The 26,874-nt window shown below is 53.4% G+C and overlaps 1 gene segment (V, D, J or C); it reads left to right on the forward strand.

Annotated features, from left to right (window-relative positions):
* Positions 1-647: 647 nt before the first annotated feature.
* LOC116241175 (immunoglobulin heavy constant gamma 2A-like) lies at positions 648-24,926 on the forward strand. The segment is given in 7 exon segments: positions 648-914; positions 4,158-4,490; positions 8,703-9,026; positions 12,755-13,110; positions 15,969-16,029; positions 19,980-20,107; positions 24,828-24,926. Coding segments are annotated over 7 exon segments (1,419 nt in total).
* Positions 24,927-26,874: the final 1,948 nt, after the last annotated feature.

A 26,874-nucleotide genomic window follows, 5' to 3' on the forward strand; every position in this document is an offset into this window, starting at 1 on the left:
AATCTATGGGTCTGAAGGCCTCTATGGAGCCAAAATCTATGGGGCAGGAGACCAAAATCTATGGGTCCGAAAGTCTCTATGGGGCCAAAATCTATGGGGCAGGAGACCGAAATCTATGGGGCCAAAATCTATGGGGCAGGAGGTCTCTATGGGGCAGAATCTGACCCCATTTCTCCCCCCTCTCTCCCCACAGCCCAGACCAAAATCTATGGGGCAGAATCTGACCCTATGGGGCAGGAGACGGAAATCTATGGGTCTGAAGGCCTCTATGGGTCCAAAATCTATGGGGCAGGAGGTCTCTATGGGGCAAAAGACCAAAATCTATGGGGCCAAAATCTATGGGGCAGGTGGTCTCTATGGGTCTGAAGGTCTCTATGGAGCCAAAATCTATGGGGCAGGAGGCCTCTATGGGGCAGGTGGTCTCTATGGGGCCAAAATCTATGGGGCAGGTGACCGAAATCTATGGGGCAGGAGGTCTCTATGGATCTGAAGGTCTCTATGGGGCCAAAATCTATGGGGCAGGTGACCAAAATCTATGGGGCAGGAGGTCTCTATGGATCTGAAGGTCTCTATGGGCCAAAATCTATGGGGCAGGAGGTCTCTATGGGGCAGAATCTGACCCCCTTCCTCTCTCCCCACAGCCCGCCCTACAAGCAGCCCCCAGCTGTACCCGCTGTCCGCCTGTTGTTCCGACTCCTCTCTCCCCGCCGCCGTGGGTTGCCTGGTTTCTCCTTCCTCCTCCTCTTCCTCCGTCAGCTGGGAGGGGGTCGGGGGTTCCGACATGGCCGCCATCGTTTCGGGCTCCCCAAAAAGGCTCAGCTTCGTCCGACTGACGGCCGGGGAAAAGAGGAAGAGCTTCGTCTGTAGCGTCAAAGACCAGCGGAGCGGCGGGGTGATCAGGAAGGAAGTGCAGGGTGAGGAGATTTTTTGGGGGGGTGGGGGGTTGGGGGGGGTGGGGGGGGGTTGGGGGGGGTTGGGGGAGGGGAGGGGGAGGGGTGGGGGGGTCGGCTTGTGGGGTTGGAGGTCTTCCTGTGAGGGTTGGAGGACTTGGGGAGGTCCTCCTGTGGGGTTGGAGGTCCTCCAGTGGGGCTGGAGGACTTGGGAGGTCCTCCTGTGGGGTTGGAGGACTTGGGGAGGTCCTCCAGTGGGGTCGGAGGGTGGTTGGAGGACTTGGGGAGGTCGTCCTGTGGGGCTGGAGGACTTGGGGAGGTCCTCCTGTAGGGTTGGAGGTCCTCCTGTGAGGTTGGAGGACTTGGGGGAGGTCGTCCTGTGGGGTTGGGGGGTGGTTGGAGGACTTGGGGAGGTCTTCCTGTGGGGCTGGAGGACTTGGGGAGGTCCTCCTGTAGGGTTGGAGGTCCTCCTGTGGGGTTGGAGGACTTGGGGAGGTCCTCCAGTGGGGCTGGGGGGGGCTTTGGAGGACTTGGGGGAGGTCCTTCTATGGGGTTGGAGGTCCTCCTGTGGGGTTGGCTGGGGTTGAGGGTTGTTGGAGGACTTGGGGAGGTCCTCCAGTGGGGCTGGGGGGGCTTTGGAGGACTTGGTGAAGTCCTCCTGTGGGGCAGGAGGACTTGGGGACGTCCTCCTGTGGGGCTGGAGGTCCTCCTGTAGGGTTGGAGGTCCTCCTGTGGGGCTGGAGGACTTGGGGGAAGGTCCTCCTGTGGGGCTGGGGGGGCTTGGAGGACTTGGGGGAGGTCCTCCAGTGGTGTTGGAGGTCCTCCTGTGGGGCTGGAGGACCTCCAACAACCTTGGAGGAATTTCAATCAGTATCTATGGGGCTGGAGGACCCCGATTGGGAATCTATGGGGCTGGAGGACCTCCAATCAGGATCTATGGGTCTGGAGGACCCCGATTGGGAATCTATGGGTCTGGAGGACCTCCAACAACCCTGGAGGACCCTGATAGGGAATCTATGGGTCTGGAGGACCTCCAACAACCCTGGAGGACTTCCAATCAGTATCTATGGGTCTGGAGGACCTCCAACAACCCTGGAGGACTTCCAATCAGTATCTATGGGTCTGGAGGACCTCCAACAGCCCTGGAGGACTTCCAATCAGTATCTATGGGTCTGGAGGACCTCCAACAGCCCTGGAGGACCCCCAAAAGCCCTGGAGGACCTCCAATCAGTATCTATGGGTCTGGAGGACCTCCAACAACCCTGGAGGACTTCCAATCAGTATCTATGGGTCTGGAGGACCTCCAACAGCCCTGGAGGACCCTGATAGGGAATCTATGGGGCTGGAGGACCTCCAACAACCTTGGAGGACCTCCAATCAGGATCTATGGGTCTGGAGGACCTCCAACAGCCCTGGAGGACCCCCAAAAGCCCTGGAGGACCTCCAATCAGTATCTATGGGTCTGGAGGACCTCCAACAACCCTGGAGGACTTCCAATCAGTATCTATGGGTCTGGAGGACCTCCAACAGCCCTGGAGGACTTCCAATCAGTATCTATGGGTCTGGAGGACCTCCAACAGCCCTGGAGGACCCCCAAAAGCCCTGGAGGACCTCCAATCAGTATCTATGGGTCTGGAGGACCTCCAACAACCCTGGAGGACTTCCAATCAGTATCTATGGGTCTGGAGGACCTCCAACAGCCCTGGAGGACCCTGATAGGGAATCTATGGGGCTGGAGGACCTCCAACAACCTTGGAGGACCTCCAATCAGGATCTATGGGTCTGGAGGACCTCCAACAGCCCTGGAGGACCCCCAAAAGCCCTGGAGGACCTCCAATCAGTATCTATGGGTCTGGAGGACCTCCAACAACCCTGGAGGACTTCCAATCAGTATCTATGGGTCTGGAGGACCTCCAACAGCCCTGGAGGACCCTGATAGGGAATCTATGGGGCTGGAGGACCTCCAACAACCTTGGAGGACCTCCAATCAGGATCTATGGGTCTGGAGGACCTCCAACAGCCCTGGAGGACCCCCAAAAGCCCTGGAGGACCTCCAATCAGTATCTATGGGTCTGGAGGACCTCCAACAACCCTGGAGGACTTCCAATCAGTATCTATGGGTCTGGAGGACCTCCAACAGCCCTGGAGGACCCTGATAGGGAATCTATGGGGCTGGAGGACCTCCAACAACCTTGGAGGACCTCCAATCAGGATCTATGGGTCTGGAGGACCTCCAACAGCCCTGGAGGACCCCCAAAAGCCCTGGAGGACCTCCAATCAGTATCTATGGGTCTGGAGGACCTCCAACAACCCTGGAGGACTTCCAATCAGTATCTATGGGTCTGGAGGACCTCCAACAGCCCTGGAGGACCCTGATAGGGAATCTATGGGGCTGGAGGACCTCCAACAACCTTGGAGGACCTCCAATCAGGATCTATGGGTCTGGAGGACCTCCAACAGCCCTGGAGGACCCCCAAAAGCCCTGGAGGACCTCCAATCAGTATCTATGGGTCTGGAGGACCTCCAACAACCCTGGAGGACTTCCAATCAGTATCTATGGGTCTGGAGGACCTCCAACAGCCCTGGAGGACCCTGATAGGGAATCTATGGGGCTGGAGGACCTCCAACAACCTTGGAGGACCTCCAATCAGGATCTATGGGTCTGGAGGACCTCCAACAGCCCTGGAGGACCCCCAAAAGCCCTGGAGGACCTCCAATCAGTATCTATGGGCCTGAAAGTCCTCCAGATCCCCCCTACCAACACCCTTCTCTCTCTCTCCCTCCGACCTACAGTCTGCAGCGTTCCACCTCATTCAGCCCCAGAGGTGCAGGTCCTCCACGCCTCTTCCTGCCCCCCAAGTTGGGATCTATGGGGATGGAGGACCTCCAATGGGGCTGGAGGACCCCCAAGTTGGGATCTATGGGTCTGGAGGACCTCCAACAACCTTGGAGGACTTCCAGTCAGTATCTATGGGCCTGGAGAACCTCCAACAACCTTGGAGGACCTCCAATCAGGATCTATGGGTCTGGAGGACCTCCAACAACCCTGGAGGACCCTGATAGGGAATCTATGGGTCTGGAGGACCTCCAATGGGGCTGGAGGACCTCCAACAACCTTGGAGGACCTCCAATCAGTATCTATGGGTCTGGAGGACCCCGATTGGGAATCTATGGGCCTGGAGGACCTCCAATCAGTATCTATGGGCCTGAAAGTCCTCCAGATCCCCCCTACCAACACCCTTCTCTCTCTCTCCCTCCGACCTACAGTCTGCCGCGTGCCACCTACACCTTATTCAGCCCCAGAGGTGCAGGTCCTCCACGCCTCTTCCTGCACCGCCTCCAGCGGCGATTCGGTGGAGCTGTTGTGTTTGGTGACGGGTTTTTCACCCGCCCAAATCGAGCTGGAGTGGTTGGTGGATGGAATGAGGGGGTTGGTGGTGGCATCCAACACCCCCGTGGTTCGTGAGGGGAGCACCTACAGCTTCAGCAGCCGCCTGAACGTCTCCAAGGAGGATTGGAAGGAAGGGAAAAGTTACACCTGTCGGGTGAAACATCCGGGAACTTCGACTGTAGTGGAGGACCACGCCAGGGCTTGTTCCAGTGAGTGGTTGGGGGGGGGACAGGGGGGTTTGGGGGGGTTGTGGGTGGTGTAGAGGAGGGGGTGGGGGGGGGAGTGTGGTGGTTGTGGTGGTTGTGATGGAGGGGTGTTGGTTGTGATGGTTGTGGTGGAGGGGGGTTGGTTTTGGTGGTTGTGATGGTTGTGATGGTTGTGGTGGTTGTGATGGTTGTGATGGAGGGGGGTTGTGATGGTGGTGGTTGTGATGGTTGTGATGGAGGGGGGTTGGTTGTGGTGGTTGTGAGGGAGGGGGGTTGGTTGTGGTTGTGATGGTTGTGGTGGTTGTGGTGGTTGTGGTGGTTGTTGTGGTTGTGATGGTGGGGGGTTGGTTGTGGTGGTTGTGGTGGTTGTGGTCGTTGTGGTGGTCGTGGTGGTTGTGATGGTGGTGGTTGTGGTGGTTGTGGTGGTTGTTGTGGTTGTGATGGTGGGGGGTTGGTTGTGGTGGTTGTGGTGGTTGTGGTCGTTGTGGTGGTCGTGGTGGTTGTGATGGTGGTGGTTGTGATGGTTGTGGTGGTTGTGGTGGTTGTGATGGTTGTGGTGGTTGTGATGGAGGGGTGTTGGTTGTGATGGTTGTGATGGAGGGGGGTTGGTTGTGGTGGTTGTGATGGTTGTGATGGTTGTGATGGAAGGGGGTTGGTTGTGATGGTTGTGATGGAGGGGGGTTGGTTGTGATGGTTGTGAGGGAGGGGTTTGGTTGTGATGGTTGTGCTGGTTGTGATGGTTGTGGTGGTTGTGGTGGTTGTGATGGTGGGGGGTTGGTTGTAGTGGTTGTGGTGGTTGTGGTGGTTGTGATGGAGGGGTGTTGGTTTTGGTGGTTGTGATGGTTGTGATGGTTGTGGTGGTTGTGATGGTTGTGATGGAGGGGGGTTGTGATGGTGGTGGTTGTGATGGTTGTGATGGTGGGGGGTTGGTTGTGGTTGTGATGGTTGTGTTGGTTGTGGTGCTTGTGATGGTTGTGGTGGTTGTGATGGAGGGGCGTTGATTGTGATGGTTGTGGTGGTTGTGATGGTTGTGATGGAGTGGGGTTGGTTGTGTTGGTTGTGATGGTTGTGATGGTTGTGATGGTTGTGATGGTTGTGGTGGTTGTGATGGTTGTGATGGTTGTGATGGTTGTGATGGTTGTGATGGTTGTGGTGGTTGTGATGGTTGTGATGGTTGTGAGGGAGGGGTTTGGTTGTGTTGGTTGTGATGGTTGTGGTGGTTGTGGTGGTTGTGCTGGTTGTGGTGGTTGTGGTGGTTGTGCTGGTTGTGGTGGTTGTGATGGTTGTGATGGTTGTGATGGAGGGGGGTTGGTTGTCATGGTTGTGAGGGAGGGGTTTGGTTGTGATGGTTGTGATGGTTGTGGTGGTTGTGGTGGAGGGGGGTTGGTTGTGATGGTTGTGATGGAGGGGGGTTGGTTGTGGTGGTTGTGGTGGTTGTGATGGTTGTGATGGTTGTGATGGTTGTGATGGTTGTGATGGAGGGGGTTGGTTGTGATGGTGGTGGTTGTGATGGTTGTGATGGAGGGGGGTTGGTTGTGGTGGTTGTGATGGAGGGGTGTTGTGATGGTGGTGGTTGTGTTGGTTGTGATGGAGGGGGGTTGTGATGGTGGTGGTTGTGATGGTTGTGATGGAGGGGTGGTTGGTTGTGGTGGTTGTGGTGGTTGTGGTGGTTGTGCTGGTTGTGGTGGTTGTGATGGAGGAGTGTTGGTTGTGATGGTTGTGATGGTTGTGATGGTTGTGATGGTTGTGATGGTTGTGATGGTTGTGATGGTTGTGATGGTTGTGGTGGAGGGGTGTTGAGATGGTTGACCCCCCATTTCCCCCCATTCTCCCCCATTTCCTCCCTTTCTCCCCCATTTCCTCCCTTTCTCCCCCATTCCTCCCCCATTTCACCCCATTTTTCCCCCATTTCACCCCATTCCTCCCCCAATTCCTCCCCCATTCCTCCCCCCATTTCTCCCCCATTTCTCCCCCATTCCTCCCCCATTTCTCCCCCATTCCTCCCCCCTTCCTCCCCCCATTTTCCCCATTTCTGTCCCCATTCCTCCCCCATTTCCCCCCATTCTCCCCCATTTCTCCCCATTTTCCCCCTTTCTCCCCCCATTTTCCCCATTTCTGTCCCCATTTCCCCCATTTCTCCCCATTCTCCCCCCATTTCCCCCCCATTTTCCCCATTTCTCCCCCCATTTCCCCCCATTTCCCCCCCATTTCACCCCATTTTTCCCCCATTTCACCCCATTTCTCCCCCATTTCACCCCATTTTTCCCCCATTTCCCCCCCACTGACCCCAATTTCTCCCTCCTAACCCCCAATTTCTCTCTCCCTCCCCCCCCAGCTCCCCACAGCTGCAGCCCCATCCAACTCTACGCCATTCCCCCTTCCTCCCCCCTTTCTGCCCCCCATTCTCCCCCCATTTCCCCCCATTCTCCCCCATTCCTCCCCCAATTCCTCCCCCAATTTCTCCCCCAATTCCTCCCCCAATTTCTCCCCCATTCCTCCCCCATTTCTCCCCCATTCCTCCCCCCATTTCTCCCCTATTCCTCCCCCCATTTCTCTCCCCATTTCTCTCCCCATTTCTCTCCCCTTTTTCCCCCATTTCTCCCCCATTTCTCCCCCATTTCTCCCCCATTTCTCCCCTATTCCTCCCCCCATTTCTCCCCCAATTTCTCCCCCATTCCTCCCCCATTTCTCTCCCCTTTCTCCCCCCTTTCTCCCCCATTTCTCCCCATTCTCCCCCATTCCTCCCCCATTTCTCTCCCCATTTCTCCCCCATTTCTCCCCCATTTCTCCCCATTCTCCCCCATTTCTCCCCATTTTCCCCCTTCCTCCCCCCATTTTCCCCATTTCTGTCCCCATTTCCCCCATTTCTCCCCAATTTCTCCCTCCTAACCCCCAATTTCTCTCTCTCTCCCCCCCCAGCTCCCCACAGCTGCAGCCCCATCCAACTCTACGCCATCCCCCCTTCCTCCCCCATTCCTCCCCAATTTCTCCCCCCATTTCTCTCCCCATTTCTCTCCCCTTTCTCCCCCATTTCTTCCCCATTTCTCCCCCATTTTTCTTCCCCATTTCTCCCCCATTTCTCTCCCCATTTTCCCCCCATTCTCCCCCATTTCTCCCCATTTTCCCCCTTCCTCCCCCCATTTTCCCCATTTCTGTCCCCATTCTCCCCATTTCTCCCCATTCTCCCCCCATTTTCCCCATTTCTGTCCCCATTTTCCCCCATTTTTCCCCCATTTCACCCCATTTCTCCCCCATTTCACCACATTTTTCCCCCATTTCACCCCATTTCTCCCCCATTTCACCCCATTTTTCCCCCATTTCCCCCCCACTGACCCCAATTTCTCCCTCCTAACCCCCAATTTCTCTCTCCCTCCCCCCCCAGCTCCCCACAGCTGCAGCCCCATCCAACTCTACGCCATCCCCCCTTCCTCCCCCCTTTCTGCCCCCCATTCTCCCCCATTTCTCCCCCATTCCTCCCCCATTTCTGTCCCCCTTTCTCTCCCCTTTCTCCCCCATTTCTCCCCCATTTCTCCCCCATTCCTCCCCCATTTCTCCCCCATTTCTCCCCCCATTTCACCCCATTTCACCCCATTTCTCCCCCATTTCTCCCCATTCTCCCCCCATTTCTCCCCATTTTCCCCCTTTCTCCCCCCATTTTCCCCATTTCTGTCCCCATTCTCCCCATTTTTCCCCCATTTCTCCCCAATTTCTCCCTCCTAACCCCCAATTTCTCTCTCTCTCCCCCCCAGCTCCCCACAGCTGCAGCCCCATCCAACTCTACGCCATCCCCCCTTCCTCCCCCATTCCTCCCCCATTTCTCCCCTATTCCTCCCCCCATTTCTCCCCCATTTCTCTCCCCATTCCTCCCCCATTTCTCCCCCAATTTCTCCCCCATTTCTCCCCCATTTCTCTCCCCATTTTCCCCCTTCCTCCCCCCATTTTCCCCATTTCTGTCCCCATTTTCCCCCATTTCTCCCCCATTTCACCCCATTTTTCCCCCATTCTCCCCCCATTTTCCCCCATTTTTCCCCCATTTCACCCCATTTCTCCCCCATTTCACCCCATTTCTCCCCCATTTCACCCCATTTTTCCCCCATTCTCCCCCCATTTCTCCCCCATTTCACCCCATTTTTCCCCCATTCTCCCCATTTTTCCCCCATTTCTCCCCAATTTCTCCCTCCTAACCCCCCAATTTCTCTCTCTCTCCCCCCCCAGCTCCCCACAGCTGCAGCCCCATCCAACTCTACGCCATCCCCCCGAGCCCAGGCGAGCTTTACATCGGCCTGGATGCCAAACTGAAATGTTTGGTGGTCAATTTGCCCAGCGATTCCAGCCTCAGCCTCACTTGGACCAGGGAAAAAAGTGGAATCCTTCGTCCGGATCCAATGGTCCTCCAAGAACATTTTAATGGCACCTACAGCGCCAGCAGCTCCGTCCCCATCAGCACCCAGGATTGGTTGGCTGGGGAAAGGTTCACCTGCACGGTGCAGCACGAGGAGCTGCCGCTGCCGCTCAGCAGGAGTGTCTACAGGCACACAGGTGGGGAAAAAGGGGGGAAAAAGGGGGAAAAAGGGGGGAAATTGGGGTCAGAATGGGGAAATGGGAGTCAAAAGTGGGAAAGTTGGAGTCAAAAGTGGGGAAATCGGAGTCAAAAGTGGGGAAATTGGGGTCAAAAGAGGGAAAAAGTGGGGAAATTGGGGTCAGAAGGGGGAAAATTTGGGTCAGAAGGGGGAAAAATTGGGTCAGAAGGGGGAAAAAGAGGGAAAATTGGGGTCAAAAGGGGGACAATTGGGGTCAGAAGGGGGAAAAAGTGGGGAAATCAGAGTCAAAAGGGGGAAAAAGGGGGGAAATTGGGGTCAGAAGGGGGAAAAAATGGGGAAATTGGGGTCAGAAGGGGGAAAATTGGGGTCAGAAGGGGGGAAAATTGGGTCAGAATGGGGAAAAAATGGGACAGAAGGGGGAAAATTGGGGTCAGAAGGGGGAAAAATGGGGTCAGAAGGGGGAAAAAGGGGGAAAATTTGGGGTCAAAAGGGGGAAAAAGGGGGAAAATTAGGGTCAGGAGGGGGAAAATTGGGGTCAAAAGTGGGGAAATTGGGGTCAGAAGGGGGAAAATTGGGGTCAGAAGGGGGAAAAGGGGGGAAAATTGGGGTCAGAAGGGGGAAAAAGTGGGAAAATTGGGGTCAGAATTGGCGAAATCGGAGTCAAAAGTGGGAAAGTTGGAGTCAAAAGTGGGGAAATTGGAGTCAAAGGGGAAAATTGGGGTCAAAAGTGGGGAAAATTGGGGTCAGAAGGGGGAAAATTGGGGTCAGAAGGGAGAAAAAGTGGGGAAATTGGGGTCAGAAGGGGGAAAATTTGGGTCAGAAGGGGGAAAAAGTGGGTCAAAAGTGGGGAAATCAGAGTCAAAAGGGGGGGAAAGGGGGGAAAATTCGGTCAGAAGGGGGGAAAAGTGGGGAAATCTGAGCCAAAAGGGGGAAAATTGGAGTTAAAAGTGGGGAAATCTGAGTCAGAAGTGGGGGAATAGGAGTCAGAAGTGGGAGAATTGGGGTCAAAAGGGGGAAAATTGGGGTCAGAAGGGAGGAAATCTGCCGCTGCCGCTCAGCAGGAGTGTCTACAGGCACACAGGTGGGGAAATAGGGGGGAAAAAGGGGGAAAAAGGGGGGAAATTGGGGTCAGAAGGGGGAAAAATTGGGTCAGAAGGGGGGAAATTGGGGTCAGAAGGGGGAAAAATGGGACAGAAGGGGGGAAATTGGGGTCAGAAGGTGGGAAAATTGGGGTCAGAAGGGGGAAAATTGGGGTCAGAAGGGGGAAAAAGGGGGGAAATTGGGGTCAGAAGTGGGAAAAAGTGGGAAAATTTGGTGTCAGAAGGGGGAAAATTGGGGTCAGAAGGGGGAAAATGGGGGAAAATTGGGGTCAGAAGGGAGAAAAAGTGGGGAAATTGGGGTCAGAAGGGGGAAAATTGGGGTCAAAAGGAGGAAAAAGTGGGGAAATTGGGGTCAGAAGGGGGGAAAATTGGGGTCAGAATGGGGAAAAAGGGGGGAAATCGGGGTCAGAAGGGAAAAAAAGTGGGGAAATCAGAGTCAAAAGTTGGGAAATAGGGGTCAGAAGGGAGAAAAAGTGGGAAAATTGGGGTCGGAAGGGGGAAAATTGGGGTCAGAAGGGGGGAAATCTGAGCCAAAAGTGGGGAAATCGGAGTCAAAAGTGGGGAAATCGGAGTCAAAAGGGGGAAAATTGGGGTCAAAAGAGGGAAAAAGTGGGGGAATTGGGGGCAGAAGGGGGAAAATTTGGGTCAGAAGAGGGAAAAAGTGGAGAAATTGGGGTCAGAAGGAGGAAAAAGTGGGAAAATTTGGGTCAGAAGGGGGGAAATTGGGGTCAGAAGGGGGAAAAAGGGGGAAAATTGGGGTCAGAAGGGGGGAAATTGGGGTCAGAATGGGGAAAAAGTGGGAAAATTGGGGTCAGAAGGGGGAAAATTGGGGTCAAAAGGAGGAAAAAGTGGGGAAATTGGGGTCAGAAGGGGGAAAAATTGGGTCAGAAGGGGGAAAAAGTGGGGAAATCTGGGTCAGAAGGGGGAAAATTGGGGTCAGAAGGGGGAAAAAGGGGGAAAATTGGGGTCAGAAGGAGGAAAAAGTGGGAAAATTGGGGTCAGAAGGGGGAAACTTGGGTCAGAAGGGGGAAAAATTGGGAAAATTGGGGTCAGAAGGGGGAAATCGGAGTCAAAAGTGGGAAAGTTGGAGTCAAAAGTGGGGAAATTGGAGTCAAAAGGGGGAAAATTGGGGTCAAAAGGGGGAAAAATGGGGAAATCGGAGTCAAAAGTGGGGAAATTTGGGTCAGAAGGGGGGAAAAAGTGGGAAAATTGGGGTCAGAAGGGGGAAAAAATGGGGAAATTTGGGTCAGAAGGGGGAAAATTGGGGGTGAGAAGGGGGAAAAATTGGGAAAATTGGGGTCAGAAGGGGGAAATCGGAGTCAGAAGTGGGAAAGTTGGAGTCAAAAGTGGGGAAATTGGAGTCAAAAGGGGGAAAATTGGGGTCAAAAGGGGGAAAAATGGGGAAATCGGAGTCAAAAGTGGGGAAATTTGGGTCAGAAGGGGGGAAAAAGTGGGAAAATTGGGGTCAGAAGGGGGAAAAAATGGGGAAATTTGGGTCAGAAGGGGGAAAATTGGGGGTGAGAAGGGGGAAAAATTGGGAAAATTGGGGTCAGAAGGGGGAAATCGGAGTCAGAAGTGGGAAAGTTGGAGTCAAAAGTGGGGAAATCGGGGTCAAAAGGGGGAAAATTTGGGTCAAAAGGGGGAAAATTCGGGTCAGAAGGGGGAAAAAGTGGGGAAATTGGAGTCAAATTGTCACTTTCAACCCAAAATGGCCCCCAAATCAACCCCAAAATGGCCGCAATGCCCCCCTTGCCTCCTTCCTTTCCCCTTCCGGGACCTGATTTCTCCCTTTTCCCCTTCCAGGACCCAAAGTGTCACTTCTGACCCCCAAATGACCCCCAAACGACCCCCAAATGACCCCCAAACGACCCCAAAATGGCCGCAATGCCCCCCTTGCCTCCTTCCTTTCCCCTTCCGGGACCTGATTTCTCCCTTTTCCCTTCCAGGACCCGACCTGATTTACATCTTTATCCCCTTCTAGGACCCAAATTCCCACTTCCGACCCCAAAATGGCCCCCAAATAATCCCAAATCAACCCCAAAATGGCCGCAATGCCCCCCTTGCCTCCTTCCTTTCCCCTTCCGGGACCTGATTTCTCCCTTTTCCCCTTCCAGGACCCGACCTTAGTCCTTTCTTTATCCCCTTCCACAACTGAATGTATCAATTCTGACCCCAAAATGGCCCCCAAACGACCCCAAAATGGCCGCAATGCCCCCCTTGTCTCCTTCCTTTCCCCTTCCGGGACCTGATTTCTCCCTTTTCCCTTCCAGGACCCGACCTGATTTACATCTTTATCCCCTTCTAGGACCCAAATTGCCACTTCTAACCCCAAAATGGCCCCCAAATGACCCCCAAACGACCCCCAAATGACCCCCAAACGACCCCAAAATGGCCGCAATGCCCCCCTTGCCTCCTTCCTTTCCCCTTCCGGGACCTGATTTCTCCCTTTTCCCTTCCAGGACCCGACCTGATTTACATCTTTATCCCCTTCTAGGACCCAAATTCCCACTTCCGACCCCAAAATGGCCCCCAAATAACCCCAAATCAACCCCAAAATGGCCGCAATGCCCCCCTTGCCTCCTTCCTTTCCCCTTCCGGGACCTGATTTCTCCCTTTTCCCTTCCAGGACCCAGCACCGCACCTCTGATCTACCCCTTCCCCCCTCACCCGGAAGAGCTCTCCCAATCCCGCCTCACTCTGGGTTGCCTGGCCCGCGGTTTCCGCCCACGTGACATCGAGATCCGGTGGCTCCGCGATCACCGCAACGTTCCGACGTCTGAATTCGTCACAACTTCCGTCCTCCCGGAAGAAAGATCCGGAAATGGCAATACAGGAAGTGAAGGTGAAACCTACTTCGTGTACAGTAAGATGAGCGTTGAGGCCAGCGGTTGGCGCGGCGCAACGGTTTACGCCTGCATGGTGGTGCACGAAGCGCTGCCCATGCGCTTCAGTCAGCGCACGCTGCAGAAACAGCCTGGTAAATAAAGGATGGGGGTGTGAAACCCTCGTGCAATGCACAAGATGGTGGAAAATCTGGGTTTCTTTGGGGCGAAAAGGGGGGAAGTTGGGAAAAAATGGGAAAAAAACAGGGGAAAATGCGCGAAATTTGGAGAAAATGGGAGAAAATGGGAGGAAGTGGGAGGAAGTGGGAGAAAATGGGGGAAAAATGGGGGAAAGATGGGAGAATTTGGGGAAAATTGGGATACTGTGGGGTAATAATGGAGTCATCCTATAAGATTTTGGGGAAAAAAGTGGAATTTTGGGGAACATCCTGTAAGATTTTTGGGGTGGAAGTGGGAGAAATTGGGAAAAAAACGGGATTCTAGGAGGTGGCATAGGGGAAATCCCATCAGATTTGGGGGGGAAATTGGGGAAAATTGGGAAAAATTCGGATACTGTGGGGTGATATTGGAGTCATCCTATAAGATTTGGGGCAAAAAAGTGGAATTTTGGGGAACATCCTGTAAGATTTTTGGGGTGGAAGTGGGAGAAATTGGGATTCTGTGAGGTGGTGCACGAAGCGCTGCCCATGCGCTTCAGTCAGCGCACGCTGCAGAAACAGCCTGGTAAATAAAGGATGGGGGTGTGAAACCCTCGTGCAATGCACAAGATGGTGGAAAATCTGGGTTTTTTTGGGGCGAAAAGGGGGGAAGTTGGGAAAAAATGGGAAAAAAACGGGGGAAAATGGGAGAAATTGGGAGAAATTGGGAGAAAATGGGAGGAAGTGGGAGGAAGTGGGAGAAAATGGGGGAAAAATGGGGGAAAGATGGGAGAATTTGGGGAAAATTGGGATACTGTGGGGTGATAATGGAGTCATCCTATAAGATTTTGGGGAAAAAAGTGGAATTTTGGGGAACATCCTGTAAGATTTTTGGGGTGGAAGTGGGAGAAATTGGGAAAAAAACGGGATTCTAGGAGGTGGCATAGGGGAAATCCCATCAGATTTGGGGGGGAAATTGGGGAAAATTGGGAAAAATTCGGATACTGTGGGGTGATATTGGAGTCATCCTATAAGATTTGGGGCAAAAAAGTGGAATTTTGGGGAACATCCTGTAAGATTTTTGGGGTGGAAGTGGGAGAAATTGGGATTCTAGGAGGTGGTGCACGAAGCGCTGCCCATGCGCTTCAGTCAGCGCACGCTGCAGAAACAGCCTGGTAAATAAAGGATGGGGGTGTGAAACCCTCGTGCAATGCACAAGATGGTGGAAAATCTGGGTTTTTTTGGGGCGAAAAGGGGGGAAGTTGGGAAAAAATGGGAAAAAAACGGGGGAAAATGCGCGAAATTTGGAGAAAATGGGAGAAAATGGGAGGAAGTGGGAGGAAGTGGGAGAAAATGGGGGAAAAATGGGGGAAAGATGGGAGAATTTGGGGAAAATTGGGATACTGTGGGGTGATAATGGAGTCATCCTATAAGATTTTGGGGAAAAAAGTGGAATTTTGGGGAACATCCTGTAAGATTTTTGGGGTGGAAGTGGGAGAAATGGGGAAAAAAACGGGATTCTAGGAGGTGGCATAGGGGAAATCCCATCAGATTTGGGGGGGAAATTGGGGAAAATTGGGAAAAATTCGGATACTGTGGGGTGATATTGGAGTCATCCTATAAGATTTGGGGCAAAAAAGTGGAATTTTGGGGAACATCCTGTAAGATTTTTGGGGTGGAAGTGGGAGAAATTGGGATTCTAGGAGGTGGTGCACGAAGCGCTGCCCATGCGCTTCAGTCAGCGCACGCTGCAGAAACAGCCTGGTAAATAAAGGATGGGGGTGTGAAACCCTCGTGCAATGCACAAGATGGTGGAAAATCTGGGTTTCTTTGGGGCGAAAAGGGGGGAAGTTGGGAAAAAATGGGAAAAAAACAGGGGAAAATGCGCGAAATTTGGAGAAAATGGGAGAAAATGGGAGGAAGTGGGAGGAAGTGGGAGAAAATGGGGGAAAAATGGGGGAAAGATGGGAGAATTTGGGGAAAATTGGGATACTGTGGGGTAATAATGGAGTCATCCTATAAGATTTTGGGGAAAAAAGTGGAATTTTGGGGAACATCCTGTAAGATTTTTGGGGTGGAAGTGGGAGAAATTGGGAAAAAAACGGGATTCTAGGAGGTGGCATAGGGGAAATCCCATCAGATTTGGGGGGGAAATTGGGGAAAATTGGGAAAAATTCGGATACTGTGGGGTGATATTGGAGTCATCCTATAAGATTTGGGGCAAAAAAGTGGAATTTTGGGGAACATCCTGTAAGATTTTTGGGGTGGAAGTGGGAGAAATTGGGATTCTGTGAGGTGGTGCACGAAGCGCTGCCCATGCGCTTCAGTCAGCGCACGCTGCAGAAACAGCCTGGTAAATAAAGGATGGGGGTGTGAAACCCTCGTGCAATGCACAAGATGGTGGAAAATCTGGGTTTTTTTGGGGCGAAAAGGGGGGAAGTTGGGAAAAAATGGGAAAAAAACAGGGGAAAATGCGCGAAATTTGGAGAAAATGGGAGAAAATGGGAGGAAGTGGGAGAAAATGGGGGAAAGATGGGAGAATTTGGGGAAAATTGGGATACTGTGGGGTGATAATGGAGTCATCCTATAAGATTTTGGGGAAAAAAGTGGAATTTTGGGGAACATCCTGTAAGATTTTTGGGGTGGAAGTGGGAGAAATTGGGAAAAAAACGGGATTCTAGGAGGTGGCATAGGGGAAATCCCATCAGATTTGGGGGGGAAATTGGGGAAAATTGGGAAAAATTCGGATACTGTGGGGTGATATTGGAGTCATCCTATAAGATTTGGGGCAAAAAAGTGGAATTTTGGGGAACATCCTGTAAGATTTTTGGGGTGGAAGTGGGAGAAATTGGGATTCTAGGAGGTGGTGCACGAAGCGCTGCCCATGCGCTTCAGTCAGCGCACGCTGCAGAAACAGCCTGGTAAATAAAGGATGGGGGTGTGAAACCCTCGTGCAATGCACAAGATGGTGGAAAATCTGGGTTTCTTTGGGGCGAAAAGGGGGGAAGTTGGGAAAAAATGGGAAAAAAACAGGGGAAAATGCGCGAAATTTGGAGAAAATGGGAGAAAATGGGAGGAAGTGGGAGGAAGTGGGAGAAAATGGGGGAAAAATGGGGGAAAGATGGGAGAATTTGGGGAAAATTGGGATACTGTGGGGTGATAATGGGAAGATCCTATAAGATTTTGGGGAAAAAAGTGGAATTTTGGGGAACATCCTGTAAGATTTTTGGGGTGAAACTCAGAGAAATGGGGAAAAAATGGGATTCTAGGAGGAGGCGTTGGGGAAATCCCATCAGATTTGGGGGGGAAATTGGGGGAAATTGGGGAAAATTGGGATACTATGGGGTGATATTGGACTCATCCCATAAGATTTGGGGGAAAAAAGTGGAATTTTGGGAAAAATCCTATAAGATTTTTGGGGTGAAACTCAGACAAATGGGAAAAAACGGGATTCTGTGAGGTGGTGTTGGGGAAATCCCATCAGATTTTGGGGGGAAATTGGGGGAAATTGGGGAAAATTGGGATACTATGGGGTGATATTGGGAAGATCCTATAAGATTTTGGGGAAAAAAGTGGAATTTTGGGAAAAATCCTATAAGATTTTTGGGGTGAAAGTGGGAGATACTCCAACGCGTTCATGGCGGTGTCTGCAATAAAGGCCTCAGGGCCCCACAGTGACGGAGTGACGGCTGTTGTTTGGGGTCAGGGGGGTTCTTGGGGTCGGGGGGTTGTAGGGTGGGGTGGTTGTAGGGTGGGGGGGTGGAGGGTGGAGGGGTTGGGGAGTTGTTTGGGGTCAGGGGGTGTTTGGGGTCGGGGGATTTTGGGGGAAGGGATGTTGTAGGGTGGGGGGGTGAATGGTTGGGTTGTTGTACAGTGGGTGGTTGTAGGGTTGGGGGTTGTAGGGTGGGAGTTTGTAGGGTGGGGGGTTGTAGGGTGGGGGGTTGTAGGGTGGAGGGCTTGGGGGGTTGTTTGGGGTCAGGGGATTTTGGGGGTAGGGATGTTGTAGGGTGGGGGGTTGTAGGGTGGGGGGTGTTACAGGGGGGTTGTTTGGGGTCAGGGAGTTGTAGGGTGGGAGGTTGTAGTGTTGGGGTGTTGTAGGGTTGGGGGGTTGTTTGGGGTCGGGGGGTTGTAGGTTGGGGTGGTTGTAGGGTTGGGGGGTTGTAGGGTGGGGGGTTGTAGGGTGGGAGGTTGTAGGGGGGTTGTTTGGGGTCCGGGGATTTTGGGGGTAGGGATGTTGTAGGGTGGGAGGTTGTAGGGTTGGGGAGTTGTTGTAGGGTGGGGGGTTGTAGGGTGGAGGGCTTGGGAGGTTGTTAGGGGTCAGGGGGTGTTTGGGGTCGGGGGATTTTGGGGGTAGGGATGTTGTAGGGTGGGGTGGTTGTAGGGTTGGGGGGTTGTAGGGTGGGAGGTTGTAGGGTTGAGGGGTTGCAGGGGGGGTTGTTTGGGGTCGGGGGGTTGCTTGGGATCGGGAGGTTGTAGGGTTGGGTGGTTGTAGGGGGGTTGTTTGGGGTTGAGGGGTGTTTTGGGGTCAGGGGTTGTTTGGGGTCGGGGGGTTTATGGGGTAGGGATGTTGTAGGGTGGGAGGTTGTAGGGTTGGGGGGTTGTAGGGGGGGAAGTTGTAGGGTTGGGAGGTTGTAGGGTGGGGGGATTGTAGGGTGGGGGGTTGTAGGGTTGGGAGGTTGTAGGGTGGTTGTTTGGGGTAGGGGGGGTTGTAGGGTGAGGGGTGTAGGGTTGGGGTGTTGTAGGTTGGGGGGTTGTAGGGTTGGGGGGTTGTAGGGTGGGAGGTTGTAGGGTTGGGGGGTTGTAGGGGGGTTGTTTGGGGTCGGGGAGTTGTTTGGGAACGGGAGGTTGTAGGTTGGGGTGTTGTAGGGTGGGAGGTTGTAGGGTTGGGGAGTTGTGGGGTGGGAGGTTGTAGGGTGGGAGGTTGTAGGGTGGGAGGGTTGTAGGGGGTTGTTTGGGGTCGGGGGGTGTTTGGGGTCGAGGGATTTTGGGGGTAGGGATGTTGTAGGGTGGGAGGTTGTAGGGTGGGGGGGTATAGGGTTGGGAGTTTGTAGGTTGGAGGGTTGGAGGGGGGTTGTTTGGTGTCGGGGGGTTGTTTGGGAATGGAGGTTGTAGGTTGGAGGGTTGTAGGTTGGAGTGTTGTAGGGTGGGGGCTTGTAGGGTTGGGGGATTGTAGGGTGGGAGTTTGTAGGTTTTGGGGGTTGTTTGGGGTCAGGGGGCTTCTTGGGGTCAGGGGGTTGTAGGGTGGGTGGTTGTAGGGTTGGGAGGTTGTAGGGTGGGGTTTTTGGGGGTCAGGGGGTTGTAGGTTGGGGAGGTTGTAGGGTTGGGATGTTGTAGGGTTGGGAGGTTGTAGGGTGGGAGGTTGTAGGGTTGGGGGGTTGTAGGGGGGTTGTTTGGGGTCAGAGTTGTAGGTAGGAGGGTTGTAGGTTGGAGTGTTGTAGGGTGGGGGGTTGTAGGTTTGGGGGGTTGTAGGGTGGAGGGCTTGGGGGGTTGTTTGGGGTCAGGGGATTTTTGGGGGAGGGATGTTGTAGGGTGGGAAAAATGGAGAAAAATCGGGAAAATTTGAGAAATTTGGGGAAAATTTGGGAAAATTTGACAATATTGGGAAAATTGGGGGTAAAAATGGGGAAAAATGGGAAAATTTGGGGGAAAATGGAGAAAAATTGGGAAAATTTGAGAAATTTGGGGGGAAATTGGGGAAAATTTGGCAATATTGGAGAAATTGGGGGTAAAAATGGTGAATAATGGGAAAAATTGGGGGGAAATGGAGAAAAATTTGAGAAAATGATGGGGAAAATTTGGGGAAATTTGACAATATTGGAGAAATTGGGGGTAAAAATGGGGAAATTTGGGGGAAAATGGAGAAAAATTGGAAAAAAATGGGAAATTTGGGGAAAATTGAGGGATTTTGTGGGGAAAATGGAGGAAAATTGGGAAAAAATGATAAATCTGGAATGAAATTTGGGAAAATTTGACAATATTGGGAAAAATGGGGGTAAAAATGGGGAAAATGGGGAAATTTGTGGGGAAAATGGAGAAAAAATGGGAAAAATTGTTGAAAATGATGGGGAAAATTTGGGAAAATTTGATAATATTGGGAAAATGGGGGTAAAAATGGGGAAAAATGGGAAAAATAGGGGGAAAATGGAGAAAAATTGGGAAAATTTGAGAAATTTGGGGGAAATTGGGGAAAATTTGGCAATATTGGAGAAATTGGGGGTAAAAATGGTGAATAATGGGAGAATTTGGGGGAAAATGGAGAAAAATAGGGAAAATTGGAGAAAATGATGGGGAAAATTTGGGAAAATTTGACAATATTGGGAAAATGGGGGTAAAAATGGGGAAATTTGGGGGAAATTGAGAAAAATTGGGAAAAATTGGGAAATTTGGGAGGAAATCTGGGGAAATTTGACAATATTGGGAAAAATGGGGGTAAAAATGGGAAAATTTGAGGGAAAATGGAGAAAAATTGGGAAAATTGGAGAAAATGATGGGGAAAATTTGGGAAAATTTGACAATATTGGGAAAATGGGGGTAAAAATGGGAAAATTTGGGGAAAATGAAAAAAATTGGGAGAAAATGAGAAATTTGGGGAAATTTGGGAAAATTTGGCAATATTGGAGAAATTGGGGGTAAAAATGGGGAAAAATGGGAGAATTTGGGGGAAAATGGAGAAAAATTGGGAAAAAATGAGAAATTTGGGGGGAAATTTAAGAAAATTTTTCAATATTGGGAAAAATGGGGGTAAAAATTGTGAAATTTGGGGGAAAATTGAGGGATTTTGTGGGAAATTTGGGGGATTTGGGGGTCGGGCGGCCATTTTGATGACGCTGTCTGTCCGTCTGTCCCCTCCCCCCCCCACTTCCGGTGTCAGAGGTGGAAGTGGAGGGGGAGCTGTGCAATGAGAAGACGGAGGAGGAGGGGCTGTGGGGAACCATCGCCGTTTTCGTGGCTCTTTTCCTCCTCAGTGTCTGCTACAGCGCCACCGTCACCTTCTTCAAGGTGAGGGGGGGGGCGGGACTTCCGGTGGGAGGAGGAGGGACTTCCGGGGGGAGGGGGAGGAACTTCCGGGCGGAGGGGGAGTCTTCTGTTGGATGGGGGGGGTTATAGATGGAAGGATGGGGTTATGCTGGGAAAAAAAGGGACTTCCCGTGGGAGGGGGCGGGACTTCCAGGAGGAGGGGGAGGGACTTCCGGGGCGAGGGGGAGGAACTTCCGGGGGGGGGAGTCTTCTGTTGGATGGGGGGGGGGTTATAGATGGAAGGATGGGGTTATGCTGGGAAAAAAAGGGACTTCCCGTGGGAGGGGGCGGGACTTCCGGGAGGAGGAGAGGAACTTCCGGGGGGGGGAGTCTACTTTTGGATGGGGGGGGTTATAGATAGAAGGTTATGGGGTGGAAGGATGGGGTTATGCTGGGAAAATAATGGACTTCCGGTGGGAGGGGGAGGGGCTTCCGGGAGGAGGGGGAGGGACTTCCGGGGGGAGGGGGAGGAACTTCCGGGGAGGGGGTGATCTGTTGGATGGGGGGGGTTATAGATGGAAGGATGGGGTTATGCTGTGAAAAAAAGGGACTTCCGGTGGGAGGGGGCGGGACATCCGGGGGGAGGGGGAGGAACTTCCGGTTGGGGGTCTTCTGTTGGATGGCGGGGGTTATAGATGGAAGGTTATGGGGTGGAAGAATGGAAGACAAAAGGACTTCCGGGGGGGAAGGGGGAGGAACTTCCGGTGGGAGGAGGAGGGACTTCCGGGGGGAGGGGGAGGAACTTCCGGGGGGAGGGAGACTTCTGTTCGATGGGGGGGGTTATAGATGGAAGGATGGGGTTATGCTGGGAAAAAAAGGGACTTCCGGTGGAAGGGGGAGGGACTTCCGGGGGGAGGTGGAGGAACTTCCGGGGGGGGGAGTCTTCTGTTGGATGGGGGGGTTATAGATGGAAGCTTATGGTGTGGAAGGATGGAAAACAAAAGGAATTCCGGGGCCGAGGGGCGGGACTTCCGGTGGGAGGAGGAGGGACTTCCGGGGGAAGGGGGAGGGGCTTCCGGTGGAAGGGGTGGGACTTCCTGCGTGAGGTTAAAGGAAGGGGTGGGGCTTATGGTAAGAAGGGGAGGGGCTTCTGGTGAAGGGGGGAGGGGGGGCTTCCGGTGGACGGGGATTGGACTTCCGGGGGGGGGGGGGGAGGGGAGGGACTTCCGGGGGAAGGGTTTGGGACTTCCGGGGGGAGGGGTTGGGATTTCCGGAGGGAGGTGGTGGGGCTACAGGTGGTCGGCGGCCATCTTGTCTCACAGCCAATGGATTGACCTCTTGGCGGCCATCTTGGCTGAGGGTGGCCGCCATCTTGTCTTAATGCATTGACGCCTTGGCCGCCATCTTGACTCAGGTCAGCGGCCATCTTGGCTCAATGTCTTGACCCAGTCGGCCATCTTGGCTGAGAGTAGCCATCTTTGTTCAATGCGTAGAGCTCCAGGCAGCCATCTTGGCTGAGGGCAGCCATCTTGGCTAAGGACGGCAGCCATCTTACCTCAATGTGTTGACCCCACTCTTGGTGGCCATCTTGGCTGAGGGCAGCGGCCATCTTGCCTCACAGCTTGGTAGCCAATGAGTTGACCTCTTGGCAGCCATCTTGGCTCAGTGCTTTGACCTTCCTGCCTTGGCAGCCATCTTTCCTGAGGGCGGAAGCCATCCTGTCCAAATGCATTGAACCACTTCCCCTTGGCAGCCATCTTGACTAAGGGCAGCAGCCATCTTGTCTCATTGTCTTAACCCCCTGGCAGCCATCTTGTCTGAGTGCATTGATGCCCACCAGTTAGCAGCCATCTTGGCGGAGGGTGGCGGCCATCTTGTCTCACAGTGTGGAGACCAATGAGTTGACCTTTTGGTGGCCATCTTGGCTGAGTGAAGCAGCCATCTTCTCTCAATGCATTGATTCCCCATCCATGGTGGCCATCTTGGCTGAGGGCAGCAGCCATTTTATCTCAATGCATCGACCTCCCTGCCTTGTCGGCCATCTTGGCTGAGGGCAGCAGCCATTTTATCTCAATGCATTGACCCCCCTGCTTGGTGGCCATCTTGGCTGAGGGCAGCAGCCATTTTATCTCAACAGGTTCACTTCTCTGCCTTGGTGGCCATCTTGGCTGAGGGCAGCAGCCATTTTATCTCAATGTGTTGACCTCCCTGCCTTGTCGGCCATCTTGGCTGAGTGAAGCAGCCATCTTCTCTCAATGCATTGATTCCCCATCCATGGTGGCCATCTTGGCTGAGGGCAGCAGCCATTTTACCTCAATGCATTGACCTCCCTGCTTTGGCGGCCATCTTGGCTGAGGGCAGCAGCCATTTTATCTCAATGTGTTGACCTCCCTGCCTTGGCAGCCATCTTGGCTGAGGGCCGGCAGCCATCTTTTCTCCATGCATCAACTCCCCTGCTTAGTGGCCATCTTGGCTGAGGGCAGCAGCCATTTTATCTCAATGCATTGACCTCCCTGCTTTGGCGGCCATCTTGGCTGAGGGCAGCAGCCATTTTATCTCAATGTGTTGACCTCCCTGCCTTGTCGGCCATCTTGGCTGAGGGCAGCAGCCATCTTGTCCCAATGCATTGATTCCCCATCCATGGTGGCCATCTTGGCTGAGGGCAGCAGCCATTTTATCTCAATGTGTTCACCTCTCTGCCTTGGTGGCCATCTTGGCGGAGGGCAGCAGCCATCTTGTCCCAATGCATTCATTCCCCATCCATGGTGGCCATCTTGGCTGAGGGCAGCAGCCATTTTATCTCAACAGGTTCACCTCTCTGCCTTGGTGGCCATCTTGGCTGAGGGCAGCAGCCATTTTATCTCAATGCATCGACCTCCCTGCCTTGTCGGCCATCTTGGCTGAGGGCAGCAGCCATTTTATCTCAACGCATTGACCCCCCTGCCTCGGCAGCCATCTTGGCTGAGGGCCAGCAGCCATCTTCTCTCTATGCATAAACTCCCCTGTGTAGTGGCCATCTTGGCTGAGGGCAGCAGCCATTTTATCTCAATGCATTGACCTCCCTGCCTTGTCGGCCATCTTGGCTGAGGGCAGCAGCCATTTTATCTCAACGCATTGACCCCCCTGCTTGGTGGCCATCTTGGCTGAGGGCAGCAGCCATTTTATCTCAACGCATTGACCCCCCTGCCTGGTGGCCATCTTGGCTGAGGGCAGCAGCCATTTTATCTCAACGCATTGACCCCCCTGCCTCGGCGGCCATCTTGGCTGAAGGCCGACAGCCATCTTCTCTCTATGCATAAACTCCCCTGCGTAGTGGCCATCTTGGCTGAGGGCAGCAGCCATTTTATCTCAACGTGTTGACCTCCCTGCCTTGGTGGCCATCTTGGCTCAGGGCAGCAGCCATTTTATCTCAACACATTGACCCCCCTGCCTCGGCAGCCATCTTGGCTGAGGGCCAGCAGCCATCTTCTCTATGCATAAACTCCCCTGTGTAGTGGCCATCTTGGCTGAGGGCAGCAGCCATTTTATCTCAACGGGTTCACCTCTCTGCCTTGTCGGCCATCTTGGCTGAGGGCCGGCAGCCATTTTATCTCAATGCATTGACCCCCCTGCTTGGTGGCCATCTTGGCTGAGGGCAGCAGCCATTTTATCTCAACGCATTGACCCCCCTGCCTCGGCGGCCATCTTGGCTGAAGGCCGGCAGCCATCTTCTCTCTATGCATAAACTCCCCTGCGTAGTGGCCATCTTGGCTGAGGGCAGCAGCCATTTTATCTCAATGTGTTGGCCTCCCTGCCTTGTCGGCCATCTTGGCTGAGGGCAGCAGCCATTTTATCTCAACAGGTTCACCTCTCTGCCTTGGTGGCCATCTTGGCTCAGGGCAGCAGCCATTTTATCTCAATGCATTGACCCCCCTGCCTTGGCAGCCATCTTGGCTGAGGGCCGGCAGCCATCTTTTCTCCATGCATCAACTCCCCTGCTTAGTGGCCATCTTGGCTGAGGGCAGCAGCCATTTTATCTCAATGTGTTGACCTCCCTGCTTTGGCGGCCATCTTGGCTGAGGGCAGCAGCCATTTTATCTCAACAGGTTCACCTCTCTGCCTTGGTGGCCATCTTGGCTGAGGGCAGCAGCCATTTTATCTCAATGTGTTGACCTCCCTGCCTTGTCGGCCATCTTGGCTGAGGGCAGCAGCCATTTTATCTCAACGCGTTGATCCCCCTGCCTTGGCGGCCATCTTGGCTGAGGGCAGCAGCCATTTTATCTCAACGCATTGACCCCCCTGCCTTGGCAGCCATCTTGGCTGAGGGCTGGCAGCCATCTTTTCTCCATGCATCAACTTCCCTGCTTAGTGGCCATCTTGGCTGAGGGCAGCAGCCATTTTATCTCAATGTGTTGACCTCCCTGCTTTGGCAGCCATCTTGGCGGAGGGCAGCAGCCATTTTATCTCAACAGGTTCACGTCTCTGCCTTGGTGGCCATCTTGGCTGAGGGCAGCAGCCATTTTATCTCAATGTGTTGACCTCCCTGCCTTGTCGGCCATCTTGGCTGAGGGCAGCAGCCATTTTATCTCAACAGGTTCACGTCTCTGCCTTGGTGGCCATCTTGGCTGAGGGCAGCAGCCATCTTATCTCAATACGTTGACCCCCCTGCTTTGGCAGCCATCTTTCCTTAGGGCAGCAGCCATTTTATCTCAACACATTGACCCCCCTGCCTCGGCGGCCATCATGGCTGAGGGCCGGCGGCCATCTTGTCCCCTCCCCACAGGTGAAGTGGCTCTTTTCCACCGTGCTGCAGCTGAAGCAGGCTCGCGCCGCCGCCTACTGCAACGTCCCCAAGGAAACCATCTAAGACCGGCCCCAAAAACAGCCTTTTTTACCCCCAAAAAACGCACTTTCTTTACGTGACCCCCCCCTCCCCCCTCCCCCCCCCCAAAAAAAAAGCTTCCCATCTCTCTCCCCCCACCCCCCACCCCCCCACCCCCCCCCAAAAAAAAAGAAAATGTTTTTTTTTGGTGTGTGTGTCGTTTTTGTTTCCTTGCTGGGGAATGGAATAAAATGGAGCACAGGTCGACCCATGGGAGGGGGGGGGGGGGTCTGGGAGTTGGTGTGGGGCTCTGTGGGGTCTCTATGGGGCGCTATGGGGCGCTATGGGGCTCTGTGGGGCTCTATGGGGTCTCTATGGGGCGCTATGGGGTCTCTATGGGGTCTCAATAGGGTTTTATGGGGTCTTTATAAGGTTTTATGGGTCCCTATGGGGCTCTATGGAGCACTTATGGGCTTCTATGGGTCTCTATGGGTCCCTATGGATCCCTATGGGTCCCTATGGGTGCCTAAGGGTCTCTAGGGGTCCCTATGGGTCGCTATGGGTCCCTATGGGTCTCTATGGGTCCCTATGGGGCTCTAAGGAGCACTTATGGGCTTCTATGGGTCTCTATGGGTCCCTATGGGTGCCTATGGGTCTCTATGGGTCTCTATGGGTCCCTATGGGTCCCAATGGGTGCCTATGGTTTCCTATGGGTCCCTTTGGGTGCCTATGGGTCCCTAAGGGTCTCTATGGGTCTCTATGGGGTCTTATGGGGTCTCTATAGGGTTCTATGGGTCCCTATGGGTTCTCTATTGTTTTATTGGGGTTCTATGGGTCTCTATGGGTCCCTATGGGTCCCTATGGGTCCCTATGGGTCTCTATGGGGCTCTATGGGTTCCTATGGGTCTCTATGGGTCTCTATGGGTCCCTATGGGTCTCTATGGGGTTTTATGGGTCCCTATGGGTCTCTATGGGTCTCTATGGGGCTCTGTGGATCCCTATGGGTCTCTATGGGGTCTTATGGGGTCTCTATAGGGCTCTATGGGTCCCTATGAGGTCTCTATTGTTTTTTTGGGGTCTCCATGGGCTCTATGGGTCTCTATGGGTCTCTATGGGTCTCTATGGGTCTCTATGGGGCTCTATGGGGCTCTATGGGTTCCCTATGGGTCTCTATGGGGTTTTATGGGTCTCTATGGGGCTCTATGGGTCTCTATGGGGCTCTATGGGGCTCTATGGGTTCCTATGGGTCTCTATGGGTCTCTATGGGGCTCTATGGGTCTCTATGGGGCTCTATGGGGCTCTATGGGTTCCTATGGGTCTCTATGGGGCTCTATGGGTCTCTGTGTCCCTATGGGTCCCTATGGGTCTCTATGTGTCCCTATGGGTCTCTATGGGTCTCCATGGGATCTATGGGTCTCTGTGGGGTTCTATGGTTCTCTATGGGTCCCTATGGGTCTCTATGGGTCTCTATGGGTCTCTATGGGTCTCTATGGGTCCCTATGGGTCTCTATGGGTCCCTATGGGGCTCTATGGGTCTCTATGGGGCTCTATGGGTCTCTATGGGTCTCTATGGGGTCCCTATGGGACTCTGGGGTTTCTATGGGCTGCTATGGGTCTCTATGGGGCTCCTTGTGGTCTCTAGGGGGTCCCTATGGGGCTCTATGGGGTCTCTATAGGGTTTTTTGGGTCTCTATGGGTCTCTATGGGTCCCTATGCGTCTCTATGGGTTCCTATGGGTCTCTATGGGTCTCTGTGGGTCTCTATGGGGTCAAGAACATTCAATTATGGGTGAAAATCTCTCATTTTGGGGGCAAAAAAACACCAAAGTTTGGGCTTAAAAAGCACCAAATTTGGGGCGGAAAATGCTCGATTTTGGGTCAGGAATAATGCTGAATTTTGAGGGAAAAAAGCCCAATTTTGGGTGGAAAATCCTCAGGTTTGGGTCATGAAATCTCACTTTTTAGTTTTTAGTAGAAAATGCTGAGTTTTGGGGTCAAAATGCTGAATT

This window comes from Phasianus colchicus, chromosome 39 (assembly GCF_987193195.1).
Source record: "Phasianus colchicus chromosome 39, bPhaCol1.hap1.1, whole genome shotgun sequence".
In the NCBI taxonomy this organism is placed as follows: Eukaryota; Metazoa; Chordata; class Aves; order Galliformes; family Phasianidae; genus Phasianus; species Phasianus colchicus.